This window comes from Maniola hyperantus, chromosome 4 (assembly GCF_902806685.2).
Source record: "Maniola hyperantus chromosome 4, iAphHyp1.2, whole genome shotgun sequence".
Lineage (NCBI taxonomy): Eukaryota > Metazoa > Arthropoda > Insecta > Lepidoptera > Nymphalidae > Maniola > Maniola hyperantus.
The window spans coordinates 12,178,324-12,201,674 of NC_048539.1; the positions used below are offsets into that span (position 1 = coordinate 12,178,324).

The 23,351-nt window shown below is 41.1% G+C and overlaps 1 protein-coding gene across 2 annotated transcripts in view; it reads right to left on the minus strand.

Annotated features, from left to right (window-relative positions):
• Positions 1 to 281: 281 nt before the first annotated feature.
• Positions 282 to 23,351, minus strand: part of Gapvd1 (GTPase activating protein and VPS9 domains 1) — a 37,001-nt gene continuing 13,931 nt past the window's right edge. The window contains exons 15-32 of one of the 2 annotated variants that reach the window (XM_069509899.1): positions 22,252 to 22,352; positions 21,180 to 21,305; positions 19,904 to 19,971; positions 19,018 to 19,153; positions 18,415 to 18,518; positions 17,610 to 17,786; positions 16,824 to 17,027; positions 16,330 to 16,548; positions 15,541 to 15,674; positions 15,185 to 15,350; positions 14,718 to 14,829; positions 13,258 to 13,466; positions 12,775 to 13,004; positions 11,676 to 11,790; positions 10,476 to 10,623; positions 9,751 to 9,864; positions 8,484 to 8,678; positions 282 to 7,842 (exon numbers count right to left, since the gene is read on the minus strand). In XM_069509899.1, coding sequence (XP_069366000.1) covers positions 8,499 to 8,678; positions 9,751 to 9,864; positions 10,476 to 10,623; positions 11,676 to 11,790; positions 12,775 to 13,004; positions 13,258 to 13,466; positions 14,718 to 14,829; positions 15,185 to 15,350; positions 15,541 to 15,674; positions 16,330 to 16,548; positions 16,824 to 17,027; positions 17,610 to 17,786; positions 18,415 to 18,518; positions 19,018 to 19,153; positions 19,904 to 19,971; positions 21,180 to 21,305; positions 22,252 to 22,352 — 2,543 coding nt within the window. In that variant the 3' untranslated portion in view covers positions 282 to 7,842; positions 8,484 to 8,498. Of the gene's footprint in view, positions 7,843 to 8,483; positions 8,679 to 9,750; positions 9,865 to 10,475; positions 10,624 to 11,675; positions 11,791 to 12,774; positions 13,005 to 13,257; positions 13,467 to 14,717; positions 14,830 to 15,184; positions 15,351 to 15,540; positions 15,675 to 16,329; positions 16,579 to 16,823; positions 17,028 to 17,609; positions 17,787 to 18,414; positions 18,519 to 19,017; positions 19,154 to 19,903; positions 19,972 to 21,179; positions 21,306 to 22,251; positions 22,353 to 23,351 lie in introns of both variants that reach the window. The other variant, XM_034968047.2, reaches the window with a different exon arrangement.

Below are 23,351 nucleotides of genomic sequence, written 5' to 3' on the forward strand. Positions count from 1 at the left end.
GACAATACTAATTATTAGTTCATGAACACATTTTAATTTTTTTTTGTGATGTAACCACAAATTCACGGTTTTCAGATTTTCCCCCTTATGTCTGCTATAAGACCTAGCTACTTGCCAAATTTCATGATTCTAGGTCAACGGGAACAACCCTGTAGTTTTCTTGAAAAACACGTCTGACAACGAAGTGATCCTATAAGGGCTCCTTTTTTCCTTTTGAGGTACGGATTACGGAAATAGCAAAAATAGGGACATTTTATCATTGCAATGAAAAGAAAACCAAATGCACGGATTTTATCATTTATTTATTTCTAAATATATTTAATTGCTCTGATTACATTATTAATATCTAATAATAAAATAGGTGAGCTATACAATTTGCAGTCTAGTTAACGTTCTAGGCAAGATAAATTAGTAAATAGAAATTAGAAATTGAAGGCCAATATAATATTTCTGAAGCTATTTTTATTTATTTGGAAAGTGTGGAATGTTATTTTGAACTAGGTATGACCGAGTTTAAAGGTACAGTACAGATACGCATGCTACCAAGTAGTACGCTAAAAAGCATGCTGATAAAAATGCTCCATTATACGGGTCATTGATTCACACGTTGAGTCACACTGTTACTCACGGGTGTGTAACAGTGTGACCAACGGGAATTTTTCCCCATTGAGTAACACTGACTCAATGGGAATTTTTATGCTCATGGCGAGTTCACATTTGCTTTGATTTAGAATGCTTTCATGAGCTACTTATTCATTGCCAAATACACAAGCTCATATTATTTACAGTTATCCGTCAAAATAGAGGAGTTTAAGCTTTACGAATATATACACTCCCTTTTCCACCCGCACCAACGGTTGTATTATGCTCTAAAATCGATTTAGTAGCAATATCAAAACTAGGACGCTCATTACTGTAAGTACTCACCATTGTATACGTCATATGCATACCTACTATATTACACCATGTGTTTAATATACACGTTAGTTAGTAGTATTTACTCGAAACTAGCAAACTTTCGTGCTACTTAGTAGCATGGGTAAATTCTCTCGTATATTATCAGAAACCGTCCGTCAGAAAAAAACTGATGCACGATGGAAGGCACCTCTGCTCATACATTTTGTACTTGCAAATATTCAACAGACTGTCAGAATTTTACTGGATCATACATACGCTTCTGATGACTTGCTTAGTAAAAGAGGCAGAAAGTCTTCTGACAGACTGTTTCTGATAATATGCGGCCAGCCTAAGACAACAATAAAGTAGGTTACTATTTTAAGAAAATGTTTTAGGTCTGCACCAGTATTAAAGAACTGAGGTTGCAATCCAGACCTTATTTTTTTAACTTTAATTAAAAAGATTAATTCTCCAGAGAGAATATTATAGTAAAACTTAAATTAAAAAAAATTGGAAAGTTAATGATTTAATATAAAAAAATATAAGTTAACCAAACATATTACAGCGTTAAGTCATGAGATATTAAATTCAAAGTAGTTATGCTTACACTGCTATATTATGTATAGAATTGAATAATTATAAACATTAACGCTTAGTGCAAACGAAACTAGTGCTTATTATACCTATGTATATAAGCATACACTATAGCTACGCATATTTACTAAAATATACAAAACATTTGTGGCACTCTAAATGGGGGTTATTCCTGTTAAGTCACACTTCCGTAAGTAACAATGTGACTCAACGGGGAAAAAATGCTCTTGAGGCACACTGGGACATCGGTGTCTATAGTTCCCTAGGTACATTAAAACAATAAATAAATAAAATAAAATTACGGGCCGAATAGAGAACCACCTCCTTTTTGGAAGTCGGTTAAAAATAAAGTGGCGTTATGTCAGTGTGGCTTAAGAATAATATTTTTCACGTTCAGTCAACACTTGTTCCACACGCAATATGTAGGTGTGACTCAACGGGAAAATAAAATTCGTCTTGAGTCCCAGTGTGACTCAAGAGGATTTTCCCCCCGGTGACACACGGCAATGTGACTCAACGGGAATAACCCTGTACCTCAATAAAAAAATGTCATGGCATCCTTCTCTAAAGAGTCTGTTACACATTGGTCTCGGCCAATGCACTACCCGCCGATCTAGTTGTTACTGGCCAGATTTGTAAGTTTTCATACAAACAGTCTTTGTGCGCAATTTGCAAGCAGTGCAGCGGTTACATAAAAAACCGGTCAAGTGCGAGGCGGACTCGCATACGAGGGGTTCCGTACCATCGTACGAAAATAACACTTTTATTCACGATTTTCGGATTTTTTCCTTCACTTGTGTTATAAATTATAAGACACTAGATTATTTTTATGATAGTATTTTTACCTACACTTCAAGGAAATTATGCTAGCTTATGCTTACGACTGCGTGGACTACGCAAATTTCAAACCCGTTTTACCCCGCCAGGGGTTGAATTTTCAAAAATCCTTTCTTAGCGTACGTCTACGTCATAGCTATCTGCATGCCAAATTTCAGCACGATCCGTCTAGTAGTTTGAGCTGTGCGTTGATAGATCAGTCAGTTGGTCAGTCACCTTTTGCTTTTATATATTAAGATTGATACCTGCCAAATTTCATGATTGTAATTCAACGGGAAGTACCTTATAGCGGGTTTTGGTTCCCTTGACCACGGGTCTTGACAGACAGACAGACAACAGTGATCCTATAAGGGTTCCGTTTTTCTCTGGAGATACGGAACGGAATTATGAAGTATAGTACGCGACAGGTCGATATGGCAATCGAGGTGGGGACGGACCCCCCCCGCGCTGTCACGATGCGGGATAGCGCGGGTGACGTGCGAGTATGCAGAGCGTCACGCCCCGTCTCATACCCCGATTGACATCTCAACTTGTCGCATACTATATTTTTTAGCAGACTAGAGTCGCGTGGGGTCGTACTTCGATAAAAGATTTTTTTTAATATTGACACCGTGCACACTACGCTCTGTCTTCATAAAACGAGTACGTCAAATTCTTCTTGTGCCATCTCCTACCGGGAGGTTGGCAATCATTAGGGCTAACTGGACCTTGTTCACCGCTGCCCTAAACAGTGACCTTGTACTCCTGTTAAACCCGTAGATGGAGTAATAAAGGTAGATGCAGGAACGTTTGCTTTCTCATTCGCACTAAAAAGAGAGCACAGATAAAGTTACTAATGTGATAAACAGAGACGCAGCTAACCTATTTTTTGTCCCTTATCGTGTAACTGGTTTTTTTCAAGAATACATATTAGAAGTTGCAAAACAAACTTTGAGAATTCGTGGCGTTATTGTATTTCTCATGAGTTATTTACTTGTTTTCACATAAAAAACGTTTAATACAAATATTGTTGATCGGTTAATACAAATAGACTACTAAACAATGGTAATAATTGTCGTGTTATTCATCGTTACGTCGTGCTATCGCTATCTCATACACGGTTACACAGTACTTGCATCTACCTATTATTCTATCTACGGTCCACTGGCGAAGGTTCTTACTATGTGAAATAGCTCTAACGTCTAAAGAAGGATGTCACAACTTATTCAAAAATATGGTACAAACAAGCTCAAAAACTAATATCATTAAATTTTATACGAATTCGTTGATTGTAATTTTGTTCTGTTTATGTATAATATTACTTATCTTAGTTTTATTAGTAATTTTTTATTTTCATCTGAAGATTAATAAGTTATTCAAAATACATAAGAATGGAAGTTGTTACAATATGTTACACAAATAGCCAAGCCGATTTTTATATCCAACTAGCTGATGCCCACGACTTCGTCCGCGTGGATTTACGTTTTTCAAAATCCCGTGGGAACTCTTTGATTTTCCGGGATAAAAAGTAGCCTATGTCTTAATCCAGGGTATAATGTATCTCCATTCCAAATTTCAGCCAAATCCGTCCAGTAGTTTTTGCGTGAAGGAGTAACAAACATACATACACACACACACACACATACACATACAAACTTTCGACTTTATAATATTAGTGTGATCAGAGGTCTCAGCGTAACTTTCAAGTAAGATTACGTGACATACCTACTACATGAATTATTTACATAATATTCTGTCATCGACAACCGTGATTTGACATCTCCATTAAAATGGTTCAACGTGTAAACTACTAAGAGCTTAGAGACTTAGGCCAAGTGTAACTTTCCAAGTTAAAAAACCAGTCCAGTGTGAGTCCGACTCGCACACGAAGGGTTCCGTACCATCGTATAAGATTATGTACTTTTTATTTATTTTTAGGGTTCCGTACCTCAAAAAGAAAAACGGAACCATGGATATGGATCGATAGGATCACTTTGTTGTCTGTCTGTCAAGAAATCTATAGGCTATAGGGTACTTCCCGTTGACCTAAAATCATGAAATTTGGCAGGTAGGTAGGTGCTATAGCACACGTAAGGGGAAAAATCCGAAATCCGTGAATTTGTGGTTATACATCACAAAAAAAATGTGTTCATGAACAAATAATTAGTATTTTCAACTTTCAAAGTAAGATTAATATACCCAAACGGGGTATCATATGAGGCTTTACATGTACAATTCTAAATCATGTTTTTATTTATTTTTATGCATTATACTTTTTGATTTATCGTGAAAAATGTCGAAAAAATACGACTGTAGTATGGAACCCTCGGTGTGCGAATCTGGTTCGCACGTGGCCGTGTTTTCTTAATTTACATGGTGGCCATTTAAAATTTTTACTATCTGATATACCTAAAAACGTGACAACAAAGTTACGTAAAGCTGTGAAATTTGCCTATTGCACAGGTCGGATTCAGATTGGCTGCGTAGTGCGCGGGGACGCTTTGGGTGAGCTCATAGAGTGCACTTTGACTTTGCTCAGACTTAAGTTTGAGTTAAAACGAGACAGATTTATGTGAAAGATATACAACTGTCTCGTTTTAACTCTGTCTTAAGTCTGAGCAAAGTCAGAGTGCGCTCTATAGATCTCACCCTTTATGTTACTAGAGCCTCGAACATACAACCGAACTACATAAGAATTTCCAAAAATACATTTCCTTGAGTATTATATAGCCACACTTAAGAATCACAGACGAGTCGAATAAGTTCTTATGCTGATCACAAGCAACCCATTTTTCGAAAAATTACATTTAACATGCGTTACTCGAGGTGCACATTGCGATCAGCTTTAAAGAACCTCGAACATAAAGGTCTAGTATATAAACTAGCGAGCAATTAAACCGGGTCGGTTATTCTCTAATCTGGATGCTTTGTTTAGGAGTTTTGTACATCCTTGGTTTATGTTCACATAAACTATGAACGACGATTCTCACAGGAAAAGATACAAAACCAATTACATTGTAAGGCTCTCTTGGCACTTGAATGACATTGACAGGGCGGCGCTGTTGGAGAACAAAGGCTTAGAATATTCAAACAAGAACAAAGGCGACACTTGACGGCAACGTTAGTTCCGATTTTCACCACGCGGCAAGATAGCCGTGTCGCTCTGTACGTGTTTGCATTTTGCACCACCGCACACTGCTAAGCTCTATACCCTATTCACAGAAAGAAGTTAGTACAGCGCTCTCAGTTACGCAATCCCATACAAATGATAGAGCCAAACATCTCAGTGGGCGCTAACTATTTTGAGTCACCATCTGAATTCGCGCAGACGTAACCATGGACAAAAGCAACCTCGTTATTTATGAATCGTTACATATAACCTACTCCTATAAATCCTCGATTAAATCTTAGACTAACAAGTAGTCTGCGATGGCAAAAAAATAAGATATTGTACATACACAATAAACCTGTTTGATTATTTAGAAAATATCAGTTTGATTTAGTTCGATTATTATTATTTATTAGTTATATTAGTTTTATTTGTGATATATTACATAATATTCGTTATGATACTGAAAGTTCCGATTATACAATATACAATCACATTGCAAGTTATTTTCACAGATTGCGTTACACGTTATTACTTAATTATACAAATACACTTGTCCTAAATGACTAAGATCTAAATTGTTTTTACATCATCTCACTATAAGGACCCCTTCTGGAGACCGGGCGCGTTGCGCGTCGCGTGGTGCGTCACGTCGCGCTGTCAACTCAAACATATGGCCAAGTATGAAAGCGTTTTTTTTTTGTTTATTGAACCACCAAGAGAATCATACAAAAAAAATTACACTGTTCAAATCCTAGGTGCTAAGTTATTATATAACATGACGCTACTGAACAAAACGCTATTTACGCATAAACATACAGTTCAGAAGCGTTTTTTTTAATCAGATACAAGTTAGCCCTTGACTGCAATCTCACCATGTGGAAAGTGATGATGCAGCATAAGATGGTAGCGGACTAACCTGGAAGGTGATTTTTTTATAAAACCCATGCCCCTTATTGGTTTCTACACGGCATCGTACCGGAACGCTAAATCGCTTGGCGGCACGGCTGTGCCGGTAGGGTGGTAACTAGCTACGGCCGATGCCTCCCACCAGACCAAATGGCATAAATGGTTTGTTATATGGCGTAGTACGATGCGAGACGCAAAGCACTACGCGACGCGCAAGGCACCGCGTTTCCAGAAAAGCGCCCTAACGCTGTTTAATAAAATACGGAAGGCAGCGTTGCACAAAAAACTGCTAGTGCGTTCCTATTGTAAGCTTATGTAAGCGTTAGTACTTACGAGTTTACACTTCACGACAACGTTGATAGATTTCGAGCATCAAAACACTATCTCGTTTGTCAAGGCGAAATCAACCTAAACTGCCTTATTTTAAGTCTCAAATTCATCTATATGTAGATTTATAAGCTGAAGCCCCCAGCTGTGCGAATTTAAAACGGTAGTATTTTAAATTACTTTGAATAAGGGGTTTTAACTTAATTTGACGATATAACAGTTTTTCTGATGTTTTAAAACTCTATGAACTTTTTAAAGAATTAAATTTTGTCAAAATAGAGATATAAAGAGTTGCCCTAATGTCCTATAGAAAATAGCGGATCGGAAACTAGCTCAAGCTTTATGAAAGTTTCATAAGTGTGTAAGAGACAACACTACTATAAAAACAGGGTTTCGGCACAATCCGCTATTTGCTGTGCGAGCGTAAGAACTTGTTTTTCTTGTAAATTAATAACCTAATCTTTTGTTATGACAGCTGATTAGCTGATACTATGAACAAGCGCCGCCATTTTCTGTGTTAAAAAATACAAGGTAAAACCATAGATATTTTCTCTCTATCAGTTTAAATACTTGTGTGCAACGCATAGAAGGCATAAGGGCCTTGAAAAGATTTGCCCTTGATGAACAAGTTTGCTTGACCAAAGCCACCCAAAGCTAGAGCTTTGATTAATGTTTGTGTGTGTTCAATACTCAAAATCTTTCAACGGAGTCGAGATATGCATCTCGAACCAAAAGTCCTGCAAATTACTGAAGTAGGTTAGAATATAGAGAGAGATTGCTAGCACGTGCCAGACAGTCGTTGATTTTATAAAAGCTGAAAGTTTTTCTGCCCTAACTCAGAGAGGAATGATCAATAACTATGAAGTTTGGATCCTTTGTTATATTATGTTATCTCCCAAAGCCACCATGATCCAAACTTCATAGTCGTTGATCGTTTCTACCTGTGTTGGGGATAATACGCAGAGAAACTTTCAGCTTTTATAAAATAACGAACGTCTGGCACGCGCTGGCTCCTACAATAGGGATGATTTTTGATGATTTTGTTGAATACATATTATGATTATTATATATACATTTTATAATTTATTTTATAACTTATACTAGATATTCGTTTACAATGTGTTCCTGCGGTCGCAGCGGGCGACGCCGCGGAACATTTTATACCTGAATTCGATGTTTCGCGCTGACATCTGAAAAAAATGCTTTAATTTTTTATTGATCCTTGGATTATTTTGCTCAAATATGAAATTGTATGCAGAGATACAATTTCATATTTACGAAATTACTAGCTGATGCCCGCGACTTTAGGTTTTTAAAAATCCCATTGGAACTCTTTGATTTTCCTGCATAAAAAGTAGCCCAAAAATCAAGTCGATTGGTCGCTTAGTTAGGGCGTGAAGGAAGGACAAACAAATAAATACACTTTCGTATTTATAATATTAGTATAGATCATGATCATGATCAACCCATCACCGGCTCACTACAGAGCACAGGTCTCCTCTCAGAGTGAGAAGGGTTTTGGCCATAGTCTACCATGCTGGCCAAGTACGGATTGGCAGACTTCACACACCTTTGAGAACATTATGGAAAACTCTCAGGCATGCAGGTTTCCTCACGATGTATTCCTTCACCGTTAAAGCAAGTGATATTTTAATTACTTAAAAACGCACATAACTCTCAGGTTTAACTCCAAAGTTCGAGGTGCGTGCCCGGGATCGAACCCCCGACCTCCGATTGGAAGACGGACATCCTAACCACAAGGCTACCACGGCTTCCGATACAGCATAGATAGATGTAGATAATATTATTATTAGTTGGCATGGGTACATACCAGCGCCTGCCCCCGCTAGGAGTCGGTGCTGGAGGGGGGGTGCGGCGCGGGCACGGGTGCGGGGTAGTCCATCGTCTTTATGTACGCCACGGAGGCGCAGAACTGCGTCCACCAGTACAGGGCCTCGCCTGACAGCGCGCTGCCTCCAAGAGCGTTCACCAGCTCTATCGTCGACAGCAGGGAGGGTGGGTTCACCTGAAAAGGTGGCATTCAAAATTATTAAGTGTGTCCTACCTGTGATGACGTATGGCACTGAAACGTGGACACTGACAGTTGGCCTTGTTTTGGATATGTTGGGTATCTCTCTGAGGGACAAAATCCGTAACGAGGAAATCCGTAGGAGAACCAGAGTGACCGACATAGCCCAACGAATTAGCCAGCTGAAGTGGCAGTGGGCAGGCCACGTCTGCCGCAGAACCGATGGCCGATGGGGCAGACGCGTTCTGGAGTGGAGACCGCGTATCAGCAAGCGCAGTGTGGGACGACCTCCAACCCGCTGGACTGACGACCTTAAGAAGATAGCGGGAAGTGGGTGGATGAGGAAGGCGGAGGATCGTGTGTGGTGGCGTGCTCTTGGGAAGGCTTATGTCCAGCTGTGGACGCAAACAGGCTGATTGATTGATTGATTGATTGATTGACTGAGATATACGCAAAAAGCCGTGATAGCCTAGTGGTTAACACGTCCGCCTTCTTAACCGGAGGTCGGCGCCTCGATCCCAGGCCTTGTGCGTTTTTAAGAAATGAAATATCACTTGCTTTATCGGTGAAGGAAAACATCGTGAGGAAACCTGCTTACCTGACAGTTCTCCTTAATGTTCTCAAAGGTGTGTGAAGCCTGCCAATCCGCACATGGCCAGCGTGGTGGACTATGGCCAAATCCTTCGCATTCAGAGAGTAGTGAGTCGGCGATGAGTGATCATGATAATGATACACAATATTCGGTGCTACTGTGGGTAGCGAAAACTTAACAGTACTTAACAAAATAGATGCCACATATGCGTCGAGATGTTCCCTTCAGTGATATCCGTGCAAAGCGTAGGTATAAAAAAATCTTACGTCAAAACGTAAGATTTTTTACGCCTTAATCACCTGTTATCTACCAAAGCCACCATGATCCAACATGAAGTTGGATTCGCTGAAGTCGCTGATCGTTGTTCCTCCCTGTGTTGGGGACAATACGCAGAGAAACTTTCAGGATTTATAAAATAACGAAGTTCGGGCACATGCTGGCTCTTAGTCCATAAATTTTTAGTTATCATGAGTATACCTTGATAATAACGAGTACTAGAGCCGGCGTAAGATCGTCGGCGGCGGGCGGCGAACCGTCCGTCAGTGCTAGAGTTGATACCAGCGATCGCACGCAACGTAATACGCACGTTACCTGCAAAAAGTCTTTCATGGTTAATTATTTTTTTAAAGGGATGAAAAGACCGTTACGCACAACAGACGGAAACGTTTAAGTGCGGAAACCAGCCCAGAATGAAAACCGTTAAAGAATTAGGTCACAGTTGACACCAGAGATCACCACGTATTGCAATACGCACGGTACCCGAAAAAAAATTGGTTCTTCATGGACATGGATGGTTTGGTTATAAACAGGATCGATCAAGCTTCATTTTTAGGGTTCCGTACCCGGACTCTATCACTGAGACTCAGTTGTCCGACTGTCTGACTGTCGTGCCCCGTAATAGGCAGACAGTTGAAATTTTCACTTAATGTGTATTTCTATTGCCGCTATCAAAACAAATAATAAAAATTTCAAAATGGTCGCCAAAAAAAAGTGTCATTTCTAGTTAATGAACCCTTCGTGTGCGAGTCAAACCCGCACTTGACCGGTTTTTTATATTTTATTTTATGATAAAAACCTTTTGCAGATTAATTTTCAAAAAAGGGGATCCGGCGCGCGTTTAGTTTTAACTTTTAATTCAACCGCGCGTAAAGGTTATCCGCATTAGGTTTTTTAGTCGCTTTGCTTTGCAGTTTGGTCCTCACCTTATCTTTCGGCGTGCGGTACACAGGTAGGTATCGCAGCTGCAACTGTGCGTGCGGGAAGGGCGCCGCCCACAGATGGCGCGGCGGTACGCCCGCTCGTATTGCGTTTGTACTTGTAGATAGACGGCGTATGTGATCGCTTAGCACCCTATGGACAATAAACTATACTTAAACACGATACCCGATACAATCAATATGTACATAGTGATCCTCAGTCAAAACTGATTTCAGATGGCGCCACAAGAGGTCCGGCCAATGTCAATGTTGTTGCTAGCTTTGCTAAGAATAATTATTCTTGATATCGATACAATATACGATTGTTTCGTGAATTATTTAATGGGGGAACAGTTGAAAAAGTGCCCAGCTATAAACAGTAAATAAAATAGTTCAAAAACCCTCCAAAATGGCGCTAGCGTTGGCAGAGGTAGTGGTATGAATGTAGCAATTGTTAACGGAGTGAAGTGTGACGAGATAGAATATTCAACGGATTGAAGTATGCCAAGTTAGAAAATTTAATATTTTTAGTGACTAGAGTAGTTACTGACAGTCCAGTATATACAGCAGTCATTCACGTAGTTTATTTCTCTATTTTAAATTTATTTCTCTATTTTAAATTTTGACGACCTCCCTGACGCAGTGGTGAGCGCTGTGGTCTTAATAGTGGGAGGTCCCGGGTTCGATTCCTGGCAGGGGTTTGGAATTTTATGATTTCTAAATTTCTGGTCTGGTCTGGTGGGAGGCTTCGGCCGTGGCTAGTTACCACCCCACCGGCAAAGCCGTGCCGCCAAGCGATTTAGCGTTCCGGTACGATGCCGTGTAGAAACCAAAGGGGTATGGGTTTAATAAAAACTGCCATACCCCTTCCAGGTTAGCCCGCTATCATCTTAGACTGCATCATCACTTACCACCAGGTGAGATTGCAGTCAAGGGCTAACTTGTATCTGAATTTAAAAAAAAATCTAATCAGCCTTATTTAGCAAAATTTAACGGACACTTTTTATACATGAATGCTCCTTACCTCTACACTCCATAGATACCTGGAAGCTCATACAATTGAAATAGCCGGTTCCACAGATGATATACTACCTCTACGGCCGGTTCGCTCATAGGCCACCTTTCGGGATAAATTGGCAGTGTGGATACCCTTAGTAAACAGTCAACTTAGATTATAGCAGTGGCTCCTCAAACGATAATACTCACTGATCTCTGGCGATATCGCCGTCGCCGTTCGGGAATAGCACGTGCAAGTAGAGTCTCGCGAACACGGCGCGCTCCACGGTTACCTCCGCGCTCTCTATTATTGTAGCGGTGGCTCCTGGAATAACATTATATCACTAAGGCGCAGGGTTGCCTTTAGCCTATGTAACGTCCGGCGGGGTGATTACGTAAAACGTTGCAGTAACGACAGCAACGCGACAGTTGTAGCAATACGACAGTTCATTTGCTATCTCTCTTCTTCTTTTTCTTATTTTACTTTATGGCTATTGCTGTCTCTCTCTCTAGCCGGACGTTTAACAGCAATGATCGCGAGATTTACGCCTATAGCAAGATACGTAATCACCTCGCGGGTGCGTCTTCCATACGTCTTGACATTATCTGTACGTAGATTGCAATGGACGCGCGCGTCGTAAAAATGCTAATAACGTCACGTGCGACTATTTTATGTTCGCTTTTCCGGTACTTGAAGCGTTGCTTGAGACACATGCGATCCATACAGTCCATGATATTAGCCTTCGTTTTTCCATACGGACGAAAGTGTCAAACACTGGACAAGGCCTGGACATTTAGGCCCAGAATGTACAAAGCATTAATCTTGCTCGATTTAATGGCATTTATTCTCTTCCCCCCCCCCCTTCTTTTTCGTTTTTAGAGTTCCGTACCCAAAGGGTAACCCGTTTGTCTGTCTGTCCGTCTGTCACCAGGCTGTATATCATGAACCATGATAGTTAGTTGAAATTTACACAGATGATGTATATCTGATGCCGCTATAACAACGTATACTAAAAAACAGAATAAAATAATTATTTAAGGGGGCTCCCATACAACAAACGTGATTTTTTTGCCAATTTTCATAGATCGTGGTACCGAATCCTTCGTGCGAGAGTCTGACTCGCACTTGGCCTGTTTTTTTATTCTTCTAACTGACAATCTAATTTCATATCGCAAGCTGTGACAATCACTAAGTAGGTCTACAATTACAGCAATAGTATTTATGTTCCATCTTGTGTAGTTTATTACGAGTATTGTACCAGCGATTGTCCATTTAATAAATAAAATAAAAAAAACAGTAGCCACTTACCCTCCCACGACGGGTCGGCCTTGACTTCGGCAGTGATGGCCTTGATGCTGGCCGTGAGCCTGGTGGCACGCTCGTCCATCAGTTCCCCGCCGTTGAGCAGCGCGTGCGCGTGCGCGTGGTGCGCGGCTAGGCGCCGCAGCGCGGGGCCTCGCTCCAGTTGTTCCAGCACGCGGGCCGCGGCAGCCGCGCGCGCGCAGCCAGACCACTCCCAACGGACGAGCTTGATTTGTCTGAGGACATACCCCCAATTTTAAGGCTCAAGAATATTATGAAATGAAATATAAACTTCCAAACTTAAAATTCAAACATGAAAAAACTGCCAACATTGTTACGTGCGAGAGATAAGGACAGAGAATTACATTTTTCTCTCGTCTTGGCCTTAATTTACAGTGGTACAATGGTCAAGGGCATCAGGTATCCAGATGCATTATTTCTGTGACATGCGCTGCAGACATCGTAATTTCATTTTTGGTAGGCACTCACGTTTGAAGATCATGCAGTGAGTGCGCCAGCGCTGCACGACACGAGGCGAGGTAAGCAGCATAAGGACGCCGCGCGGCGAGATCTGCGCGTAAAGCTGCCGCCAGACGAGCGGCCCGCGCGCCGCATGCCGACAAGGCGCGCGCCGCCGCGGCCGCCTCCGCGCTGCCGCCCGCGCGCACCCACTCTGTGAGATTCGTACTTGTACACCGCTGAAACAAATAGGAAAAATACTTAGAGTATTTAAACTAATAGAGAGAAAATACCTACGGTTTTACCGTGTATTTTTTGGCACAGAAAATGGCGGCGCTTGTTCATAGTATCAGCTAATCAGCTGTCACAACACAAGATTAGGTAATTTATTTACAAGAAAAACAAGTACTCACGCTGGCACAGCAAATGGCGGATTGTGCCGAAACCCCGTTTTTATAGTTATGTTGAAATGTAGTGTTGTCTCTTACACACATGAAAATTTCGATAAGCTTGAGCTAGTTTCCGATTCGCTATTTTATATAGGACATTAGGGCAACTCTTTATATCTCTATGGAAAAATACGATAATCATCGACTGTCATTGAGACCGACAAAACGTCATATAGGCATGAGTGACAGAGACAACGCTCTACAAAGCCGAGTAATTCTAAAGGCCAATGTACATTACTTTCTGCCGCGTACTGTACGTGCCGGTGATACCTGAAAGTGTTCTGTGCTGAGAACACAACCTGAACCAGAACCTGTAGAAGTATCCCTATTGTGTGTTGAATGATTATTTTTTGTCCTTATCACCGTGGTCACTTTTTGTGTTTGTCAAGATGTATTTTGTACGTGAGATCTTGACAAACAACGTGAAATGAGGTTATGTTGACACAAGTATTTAAAAGAAATAATTGCTTTGTGTAGTTTTTTTTGTTTTCGAAGTTATTGTGCAATGGTGGGTTGCAGTATACTAGGCTACAATAGCCGAAGCGACCGTAAAATAGAAGGAATAACATTTCACAAGTAAATACCTCTGCTTGAGCGAGAGGGACTGAGGGGGCCACGCTAGTTGCATATCTGTAGGTATATATCTGTCACAACACAATACCATCAGAGTAAAATGTACCTGAAAGTCCTTGATTTAAAGTCGAAAATTACCATCCAGTAAGTACCATCAATTTTTAACTTGAGCAGTTTCCACTTGAAGCGTTAGCTGTAGATGTATGGACGAACAAGACTGTTAGTTTTTCGATGCTCGATTTCATCAACGTTGATGAGAATTAAAATCGCAATACCGGCTATAATCGATCAAAACGATTTTTAACTTTAAGTTCAAACCGGAACTGCAGTAGTTTACGAAATCTCTTCAAACAGAATAGAAGCACCGCACAAAACTGGCTAACTATTTTACACTATTTGGTATAATAAGCTAATGATAATAATTGATCGAAGTTAGGATATTCTTAAAACTTTCGTTAGGAAACTTACGTTGGGAACGTATTGGACGCTGTGAAAGTCGGTGTTCGCCAGAACGACTCGTAAGCGCCGCTTCATACTGTTGAACACCTCTGGATCGTTCAAGTCCACGACTCCCTCGCACCTGTGGGGTCACACATGTACATGATATTATGTAGTCTTCTCTACATAGTATAAAATAAAGTCGCTTCCCGCTGTTTGTTATGTATGTATGAACGCGTAGATCTTTTAAACTACGCAACGGATTTTAATGCGGGTTTCACCAATAGATAGAGTGATTCAAGATGAAGGTTTATAGGTATAGTTTAATATTGGTTTGTGTTAATTTGTTGAAATATGACGATATTTGAACAAAATGTCGGAAGAATCACTTCTCACTGACACCACATTAGTATCTACATTGCACCCACGCGCGAAGCCGGGGCGGGTCGCTAGTCATATATAAAACCCAAAAAATGTTTCTACATAAGCTCACTTACCTTTCCATATCGTGTCCATCGGGTAGGTCGTGGTGCCTGGACTGTCGGCGCGGCGTGCACTCGGCCGCGCGTCGATACTTGGCGAGGATCTCCTCAGAGCTTTCGCCTTCGCGAATCTCCGGGGCCACTTCTTCACTGCCTACCTCCTCCTCGGATACCTTCATCTCTGCAATATTCAAATACTTGGTGAATGTGATTGAGGAGAGCATCGTAAAAGCTAGACTCGACTAAAATTATATGCTTATTGCAAAATTACCGAGCTTTTGTCGAGGCCTATCATCTATATATATATTCTATTCTGGAATCAGTGTTTCCAGACAGACAGACAAATATATATATTTTTGTATGTGATATACCTCCGTGATGGTGCGAGCGGCCCTTGTGCCGGAACATCTTGAACTTGTGCAGCAAGTTGCCGCCGGAACGTTTCACGTTGTTCTTCAGCTCGTCCAAATTGTTCACCAGGCCCTCTTCGCCTATTATACGTCTCCTGTAAAAATGAAACTAATGGCTTTTTTCTCTCCCTTTTTTAATGAGAAAGGTGCTAGAGTTGCCCAGGAATGGGATGTTAATAGAGATGATTTTTTGTAAACCCAAGAAAAGGGTAAACACTCAAACTAGATGAAATTGTGCCACGAAACTGGTTATGTAGCACTGGTTTCATAGACGGCTGAAGGGGGTCCGAATAGTAAATACTAGATGATGCCCGCGACTTCGTCCACGTGGATTTAGGTTTTTTTAAAGTCCCGTGGGAACTCTTTGATTTTCCGGGATAAAAAGTAGCCTATGTCCTTCCCCGGGATGTAAGCTACCTCTGTACCAAATTTCATCAAAATCAGTTTAACCGTTGGGTCGTGAAAAGCTATAAGACAGACAGACAGACAGATACACTTTCGCATTTATATTAGTATGGATTTACAATTAAAAATATTATAAAGCGAAGCTCCAACTTTCTAGTCCAAGGGGTCAATCAAGGCTGGACGTTGATGAATTGGCCAGAACTTTTTGTATATATTTAGATTATTATAGTACTAATTTAAGAAAAACAACTATACGAGTTCAGTTCTATCAGTTTAATATGGCTTTATTGGAATGAGATTATTATCTAAAAAGTCAACACTTATTTAAATGCATTTTTGACTTACCGCTGTGATTTCTCGGCCGTAGCATCGAAGCTTATACTCTTCGGTATGGCTCCCGTAGACACTATCTTAGGCGGGGGACTGATCCGCCTCTCCGTTACATTCTCAGAGTTCACATCCTGACTAGAACTTTTGTCCGAGACTGATGTCTCCACGCTGTTAACTGACAGTGTACTGAGGGATATGTTGCTCTCGTTTCTTGCTTCACGTTTCTTCTCTATCCTTGAAGAACTGATGTTCACAATACTGGTTCTAGAAAATTTAAATCAGAAAAATAGATTACTTTGCACAGAGACAATCTTATAACACGAAATAATGTTAAATGAGTGCAAAAACTCAATCTATAGTAAAACAAGGGTGCAATTTGTACACACGGATACATGTTCACTGGTGTGTGTCTGTGTGTGTGTCTCAATGTGTTTATCATGTGTGTGACTGTGTGTGAGTCGAAGCAACGTTCGTACTGTGACACTGCGAGTGCGATGAACGGGCTCTACCTGATCTCTGACTTGACGATCCTGGAGGCGATGTTGTTGACGAGGTTGGACGAGATGGTGGCGGAGCTCATGCGCGTCATGAGGTCGGAGATGGCCGAGCGCGGCTCCGGGTCAGGACGCTCCGACTCGATGCCAGAGTCGAAGCGACGCTCGTATTGCGACACTGAGAGCGCGTTGAACGAGCTCTCGCTTGAATTTAAGGATCTGGAACCAAATTATTTTTCACTTCTCGCGTATTCTCGTATGCTCTCCTGGTACTTTAATCATGTAAGAAATAGTTGGTGTCACGTCAAAGGGTCTCCGACCTTGAACTTGCGAAGTGTGGTAGTATCGGTCTACATAATATTTGGCGTCTCGTTAAAAGGTCTCTGACCTTAAAGTTGCGCAGTGGGTTATTTATCAATGTGTGGTTAGAGCAGACACAGTGACCAGAAGAGGTGAAGTATGAGAGTGAGCTCAACCACAGGTCGCGGTCGCGTATCAGTATTTCATTTCCTTGCAACCGAACTCGGTCATAAAACTCATTTTGTCTTCGACTTAAAAATGTGCCCCCGCCTTCGCCTCGGGTAGATAAACGTCTCGAATAAAGTGTCTTGTTTTATGCCCTTGTTGTACAATCTGCTATTGTATCACAAGCCGCTTCGCAACCCGCAATAAGCCACCAAGAGCATGACGTATGTCTAAAAATCACTCACTTACTGTCTAATGTCTAAAAACCACCCGTTCTCTGCGCAGTGTGTCCAGAAATCACCCAGGACTGTCCAGGTCTTAACATCTGACACTTACCTGTCCATAAGATCGTTGTCGTCGTAGGCCTTTGAGGTGGAAGGCAGATGGTACTTGGTAGGGAAGCTATCGTCCACCCACTGACTTGTCGCGTCGGAACCAGACGCGCAACTCAACGCGCTGGGCTCTTCAACGCCCGCTGCGTCTTCTAGGGTCGACTCAGTCGGGACACTGTTACTGAATGAGAACAAGATTTTATTTCAATGGAAGCATTGCAGAAGTAATAGTACACAACAGGATTTCCTTGCTATAATCCATCACTACCTATCATAAATGCGAAGCTTTTCTTTTTGTTAGTTTGTCGTTTAATCGCGCTGCAGCGAAGCAACAGATCGACGCGATTCTTTGCGTAGATATAGTTCAAGTCACTAGACTTCCATTGCTCGACATAGGTCTCGTGTAGCGACTTTCACACGTCACGATCTTGCGCCGCCTGAATCCAGCGACTCCCTGCGACTCGTCTGATGTCGTCCGTCCACCTAGGGGGAGGTCTTCCAACGCTGCGTGGTCGCCATTCCAGCACCTTGGGACCCCAACGTCTATCGGTTTTACGATTTGCCCTGCCCATTGCTACTTCAGCTTCGCAACCCGTTGAGCTGTCGGTTACTCTAGTTCTCCTACGGATCTCCTCATTTCTGATTTGATCACGTAGAGAAACTCCAAGCATAGCTCTCTTCATCGCCTGCATCGGATCTTTCATAGGCCAATTTTTATCCCGAAAAATCAGAGTTCCCACAGGATTTTTAAAACCTTTATCCACGTGGACAAAGCAGCAGGCATCATCTAGCTATTACACGAAACATACCTTTGCGCGTTGAAGTTGTTCTGCGGAACATAGTCGAACACATCGTTGGACATTGGAGGCGCCGTACTGGGGCTCTCCGGTGCCGACGCGTAGCATGTCATTACCTGCACAATATTAAGGGTTAAAATAATAATAAATCCATGGCTGTCATTTTAGCTAAAAAGGCAAGATTCAGGTTTATCCTCATTTTATTAGCATGTCCTTATTAAGTCTGTATGTTTGTCTTTTCGGTACAAATTTTGCTAATCAATTATTTTAAACTGACTTCTTTATTTTAACTAATTTTGAATAAAAATAAAAACTCCCCGATGAGATAGCCACTTGAAATTTTCAACATAGATTGGAACTGGATGACAGTGCTGCTATATTAACTGGCTCTCTTATCTGTCTGTCTGTTAACTAACTTTCTGAGAATCTAAAGAAAGAATTCTTTTTAAATTCCTTTCAAAGTCAGCCCTTGATGGCGATCGCATCTGGTGATAAATGATGCAGTCTAAGATGGTAGCGGGCTAACCTGGAAGAGGTATGGGCTAGGGCAGTAGCATCTAAGTTCTATAAAGTTGACCTAAATGAAATGAAAAATATTTAGATTTAGCTTCATACCGGGTACCCGTTGACGAGGATGCTCTTCCTGTTCTCGATGGGGTAGCTGAGCGGCGACGCGTGCGTCGTGTGCGTGGGCAGGTCGAGCTCGCCGCCGCGGCACAGCGCTGCCGTGGCGCTGAGGTAGCCTCCACTCCTAATAAAACATGGCTTATCTAAGAAACTAGCTTATACTCGCGAGTTCGTCCGCATGGACTACATAGATTTCAACCCCCTATTTTAATCCCTTGGGGTTGAATTTTCAAAAATCACTTTTTAGTGGATGCCTACGTCATAATAGCTATCTGCATGCCAAAGGAGATTGCCCATTTTCTTAGGAGCTTTGGGCTCCCCCTAATATAATTGTTGTCATGGTTTTAATTTTATTTTGTAGACAAATAATTACCTTTTTATATTCTGCAAACGATTTCCATTTATTCACCCTGGTTATAAAGAAATCTTATTTTTTATGTTACCGATATTGAGGTTTTATTTAACTAGCTTATGCTCGCGACTTCGTCCGCGTGGACTACACAAATTTCAAACCCCTGTTTCTCCCCCTTAGGGGTCGAATTTTCAAAAACCCTTTCTTACCGGATGCCTACGTTATAAAAGATATCTGCATGCCAAATTTCAGCCCGATCCGTCCAGTAGTTTGAGCTGTGCGTTGATAGATCAGTCAGTCACCTTTTCCTTTTATATATTAAGATAAATACTTCTTCAAAATAATGGATGTTTACGATTCTAACTATAATTGTGGATATTTTCAATAATAGAGAAAGAAAAGTAGTAATAAACATTTAATCGTAAAAAAATAACACATTAAAAAAAATTAATTTAAGTTTTGACACGACGCCACAAAGAGGGCAGGGTTACTTCTCGTAATTTTAAAACATGTAGTACATACCTGTTAGGTAGATTAGGCCGCGACGTGTGTCTAGGGCTGCCTACGTCTGGTCGTTTTGCGGTACCATTCTAAAGGAACAAAATAAAAAAAAAATATAATCCATATAATCATACACATATAAGCAACTGCAATTCTGCTCATGTGTTGACATTAAAACGAATCACACTCTATCCGCAGAAACAATAAAGCAGAGGTATAGTGCTCTCCCTGTTACGTAATCTCATACAAATGATAGAGACCAAAATCTCAGTGGGCGTTAACCATTTTGAGACACCAACCAATCACAAAAATGTTTTCGGAAAACGTTCGAAATTGATTCGAAAATGGTTTTAACAAATATTCGAAATCCAAATAGAAAACGTAGTTTCATTTGTGATTGGTTGGTAACTCAAAATGGTTAGCGCCCACTGAGATTTTTGTCTGTATTATTTGTATGAGTTTCCGTAACATAAGTAATGTCGAGGTTTGCGTTTGAACGTACGTCCGTCCGTCCGTCGCAAGAATGAAGGCAAGATACAATCTCTGGCGAACATTACATGTGAAATTCTTTATGTAATTAAAAGATTTTTTTAAATATCATAGAGTAAAAAAAATTGTTTTCAAACTGTAGTAATATTTTGTACTAGCCATGTAGGTACCACCCTCGATAAAAGATGGCGGCCTCAGAACAGATGTTCTGTTTGGTGGCCATTTCCGACAGAAGTGACGTTTGAATTTTACCCGACAATTTTTTTTTAGTTATTCTCAAGTCTGAGATCGCGTACCGGTAAGCGCAGTGTGTAGGACGACCTCCAGCCCGTTGGACTGATGACCTGGAGGTGGTGGATGAGGAAGGCGGAGGTGGATGGATGAGGAAGGCGGAGGACCGTGGTTGTTGGCAGGCTCTTGAGAGGCCTATGTCCAGCAGTGGACGCATACAGACTTATGGATTGGATTGGATTATTCTCAAGATGCACCTAAAAAAATAACCCATAGAGTTAAAATGGCGCGTGAGGAGTCATTTTGTACGGACTATATTGGAGCTTGTACGAAATTTATAGATGTGACGTCACAAACGTTTGATGTAATTTGACGTACTTTTAATAGTTAAATCGATAGAAACTTAACACTAACAGCGGACGTGGATTTTACGAATTCTGAAAGATTGATTCTACTGAATGATTCCTAAGAAATAATTTATTTTTGACATAGGCATCATCCCAATTCACAATATCACGAGTTATTTGGAGAATAGCGAAGCCGAGCAACAAAGCCGAAGAACAAATGAATGTCATACGGCAATCTGGTGCAGCTTGGTGGTGGAGTTGGCGGTGACGGGCGCCAGCTCGTCGTGGTGCGACGCGCGGCGCGGCCACGACGTGTCCGAGCGCGCCGCCACCGACACGCAGTCGTCCGTGTCCACCTGCACAATAAATTCACATTTTTTTAAAACTCTACAGGCTTGCGCTTGGCTGCAATCACATCAAACAGTAGGAGATGATGCAGCGTGAGGTGGAACAAGCTTGCCCATAAGGATCTAACGATGCCAATTGATTCGCATTTATAATATTAGTATGGATATGGGTAGCTTTAGTACCAATAGTCTGTTCTAACTTATCTATGTTCTTAAAAACAGTCTGCGTCTTTTTTTTATTCATCATTGGCGCACGCTTGATCACGATCACACCTGATGGAAAGTGATGATGTCGCCTAAGATGGGGGGACGCGTTTGCCTAGAAGGTGCCAATTCACTCTTGTGTCTAAAGCAGTTTACAAGTGATAGAATTGCGAACACCGGTGCTCGGTGAAACATGTTGTTACTATGAAGCGGCCCAACTATAGTACGCGACAGGTTGACACTGTGCGGGTGTGCGGGGCGTCTCCGCCCCGATTGCCATCTAGACTAGTCGCTATAGTGGATATATGGAACATTTATATCGCTGCTCCCACACCAGATTTGAATTAAATTCGACAGTATACATCTCTCTATATCTCTCGTACTAAAGATGTGTGTGTGTGTATATACTTTATTGCACCACAGTAACACAAATGACAGGTTACAAAAAGAAATCTTAATAAGTAGGTACAAAAAGGCGGTCTTATCGCTAAATAGCGATCTTTTCCAGACAACCTTAACGCTAGGGAGAAAACGAACAAATGGACAATGGGAGGTGGTGTAAAATAAACCTAAATACCAATAGCTAAATAAACTAAACCATATAATAAGAATATAAAATACATATTATACATACAAATAAAATATAATAGACATACATAAGACTACATAGATATATATACACTTATAGATTTAAATAATTAACTATGCCGTTACTGATAGTTAAAATCTATGAAACACAACGACAAAGTACCTCTGTATTGCGATCGCTATCGGAAGCGAGTACGTCCATGCTCCACGCGGATTCACTCGCTGTTTCCGATGCGTCAGGCGCGATCGTGTTCGCATTAGACCCTGTGCAAACGATATATGGCATTTTAGCGACTATTATAAGTGATAACCATGATAATCATAGCGAATATCGGTTGTACTCACGTGGTCTGTCGAAGTAAGCCCGACTAGTTGGGAACCCATAAGGGGTACTTTTTCAAAGGGACTCAGCTCGCGTCGCGACGCGCTTGAGACTTCGACTAACCACGTGGATATAGCCGGTATTAACTATATTTATCATGGATATAAGGCATCATTGAAATTTACTCATTTTCCCTCAAAATTCAACACAATGGGGCCGATTCTTTTGTACACAATCTCTAAACCAAACTAAATTAACAGGGCTAAATCTAGTGCTATCCTTTTCCGCAAGCAACATTGAAAGGGATAGCAATAGATTTACACGTGTTATTTTAGTTTAATTTAGAGATTTTGTACAATGGAATTAGCCACAATGTTCAACAGAATACATTTTTAAAGAGCTCTATTGTAATATGGATCTTTGAAAGTTGATCGATAGCTGTAATTGCGTCGCTACTAGAGGTCACTAGCTGTCGCGTAGGGCGGTTTCAGTACGACTAACAGAACGGTGACGTTTTTATGGTTCTGTAACCGAAAGGTGCCATTATTAAGCATCCACTGTCAGTTCGTCCATCTGTCTGTCAGCAGGCTTTATGTCGTGAATCGTAATAGGTTGAGTTTTTTGTGTGAACACAAAATGTGAAAAAGTCAAAGTCAAATGATTTATTCAAAATAGGTAATAAATTACTCTTATTGATGGTCTGATATGGTGTATTGCCAATATAACAACAAATAACAAGTTCCGCTGCTGCTGCAAATGTTTATGGGCGACGGTAATCACTTAACATCAGGTCACCTGCTCGTTTGCTCGCTATTTTATTTAAATCAAAATGGCAGTCATGAAAATTAAAAAAATAGTGTTCTTTCTTGTACGATGGTACAGAACCTTTCGTGTGCGAGTCCGACTCGCACTTCGCCGGTTTTTTCTCATTTTATTCCGCA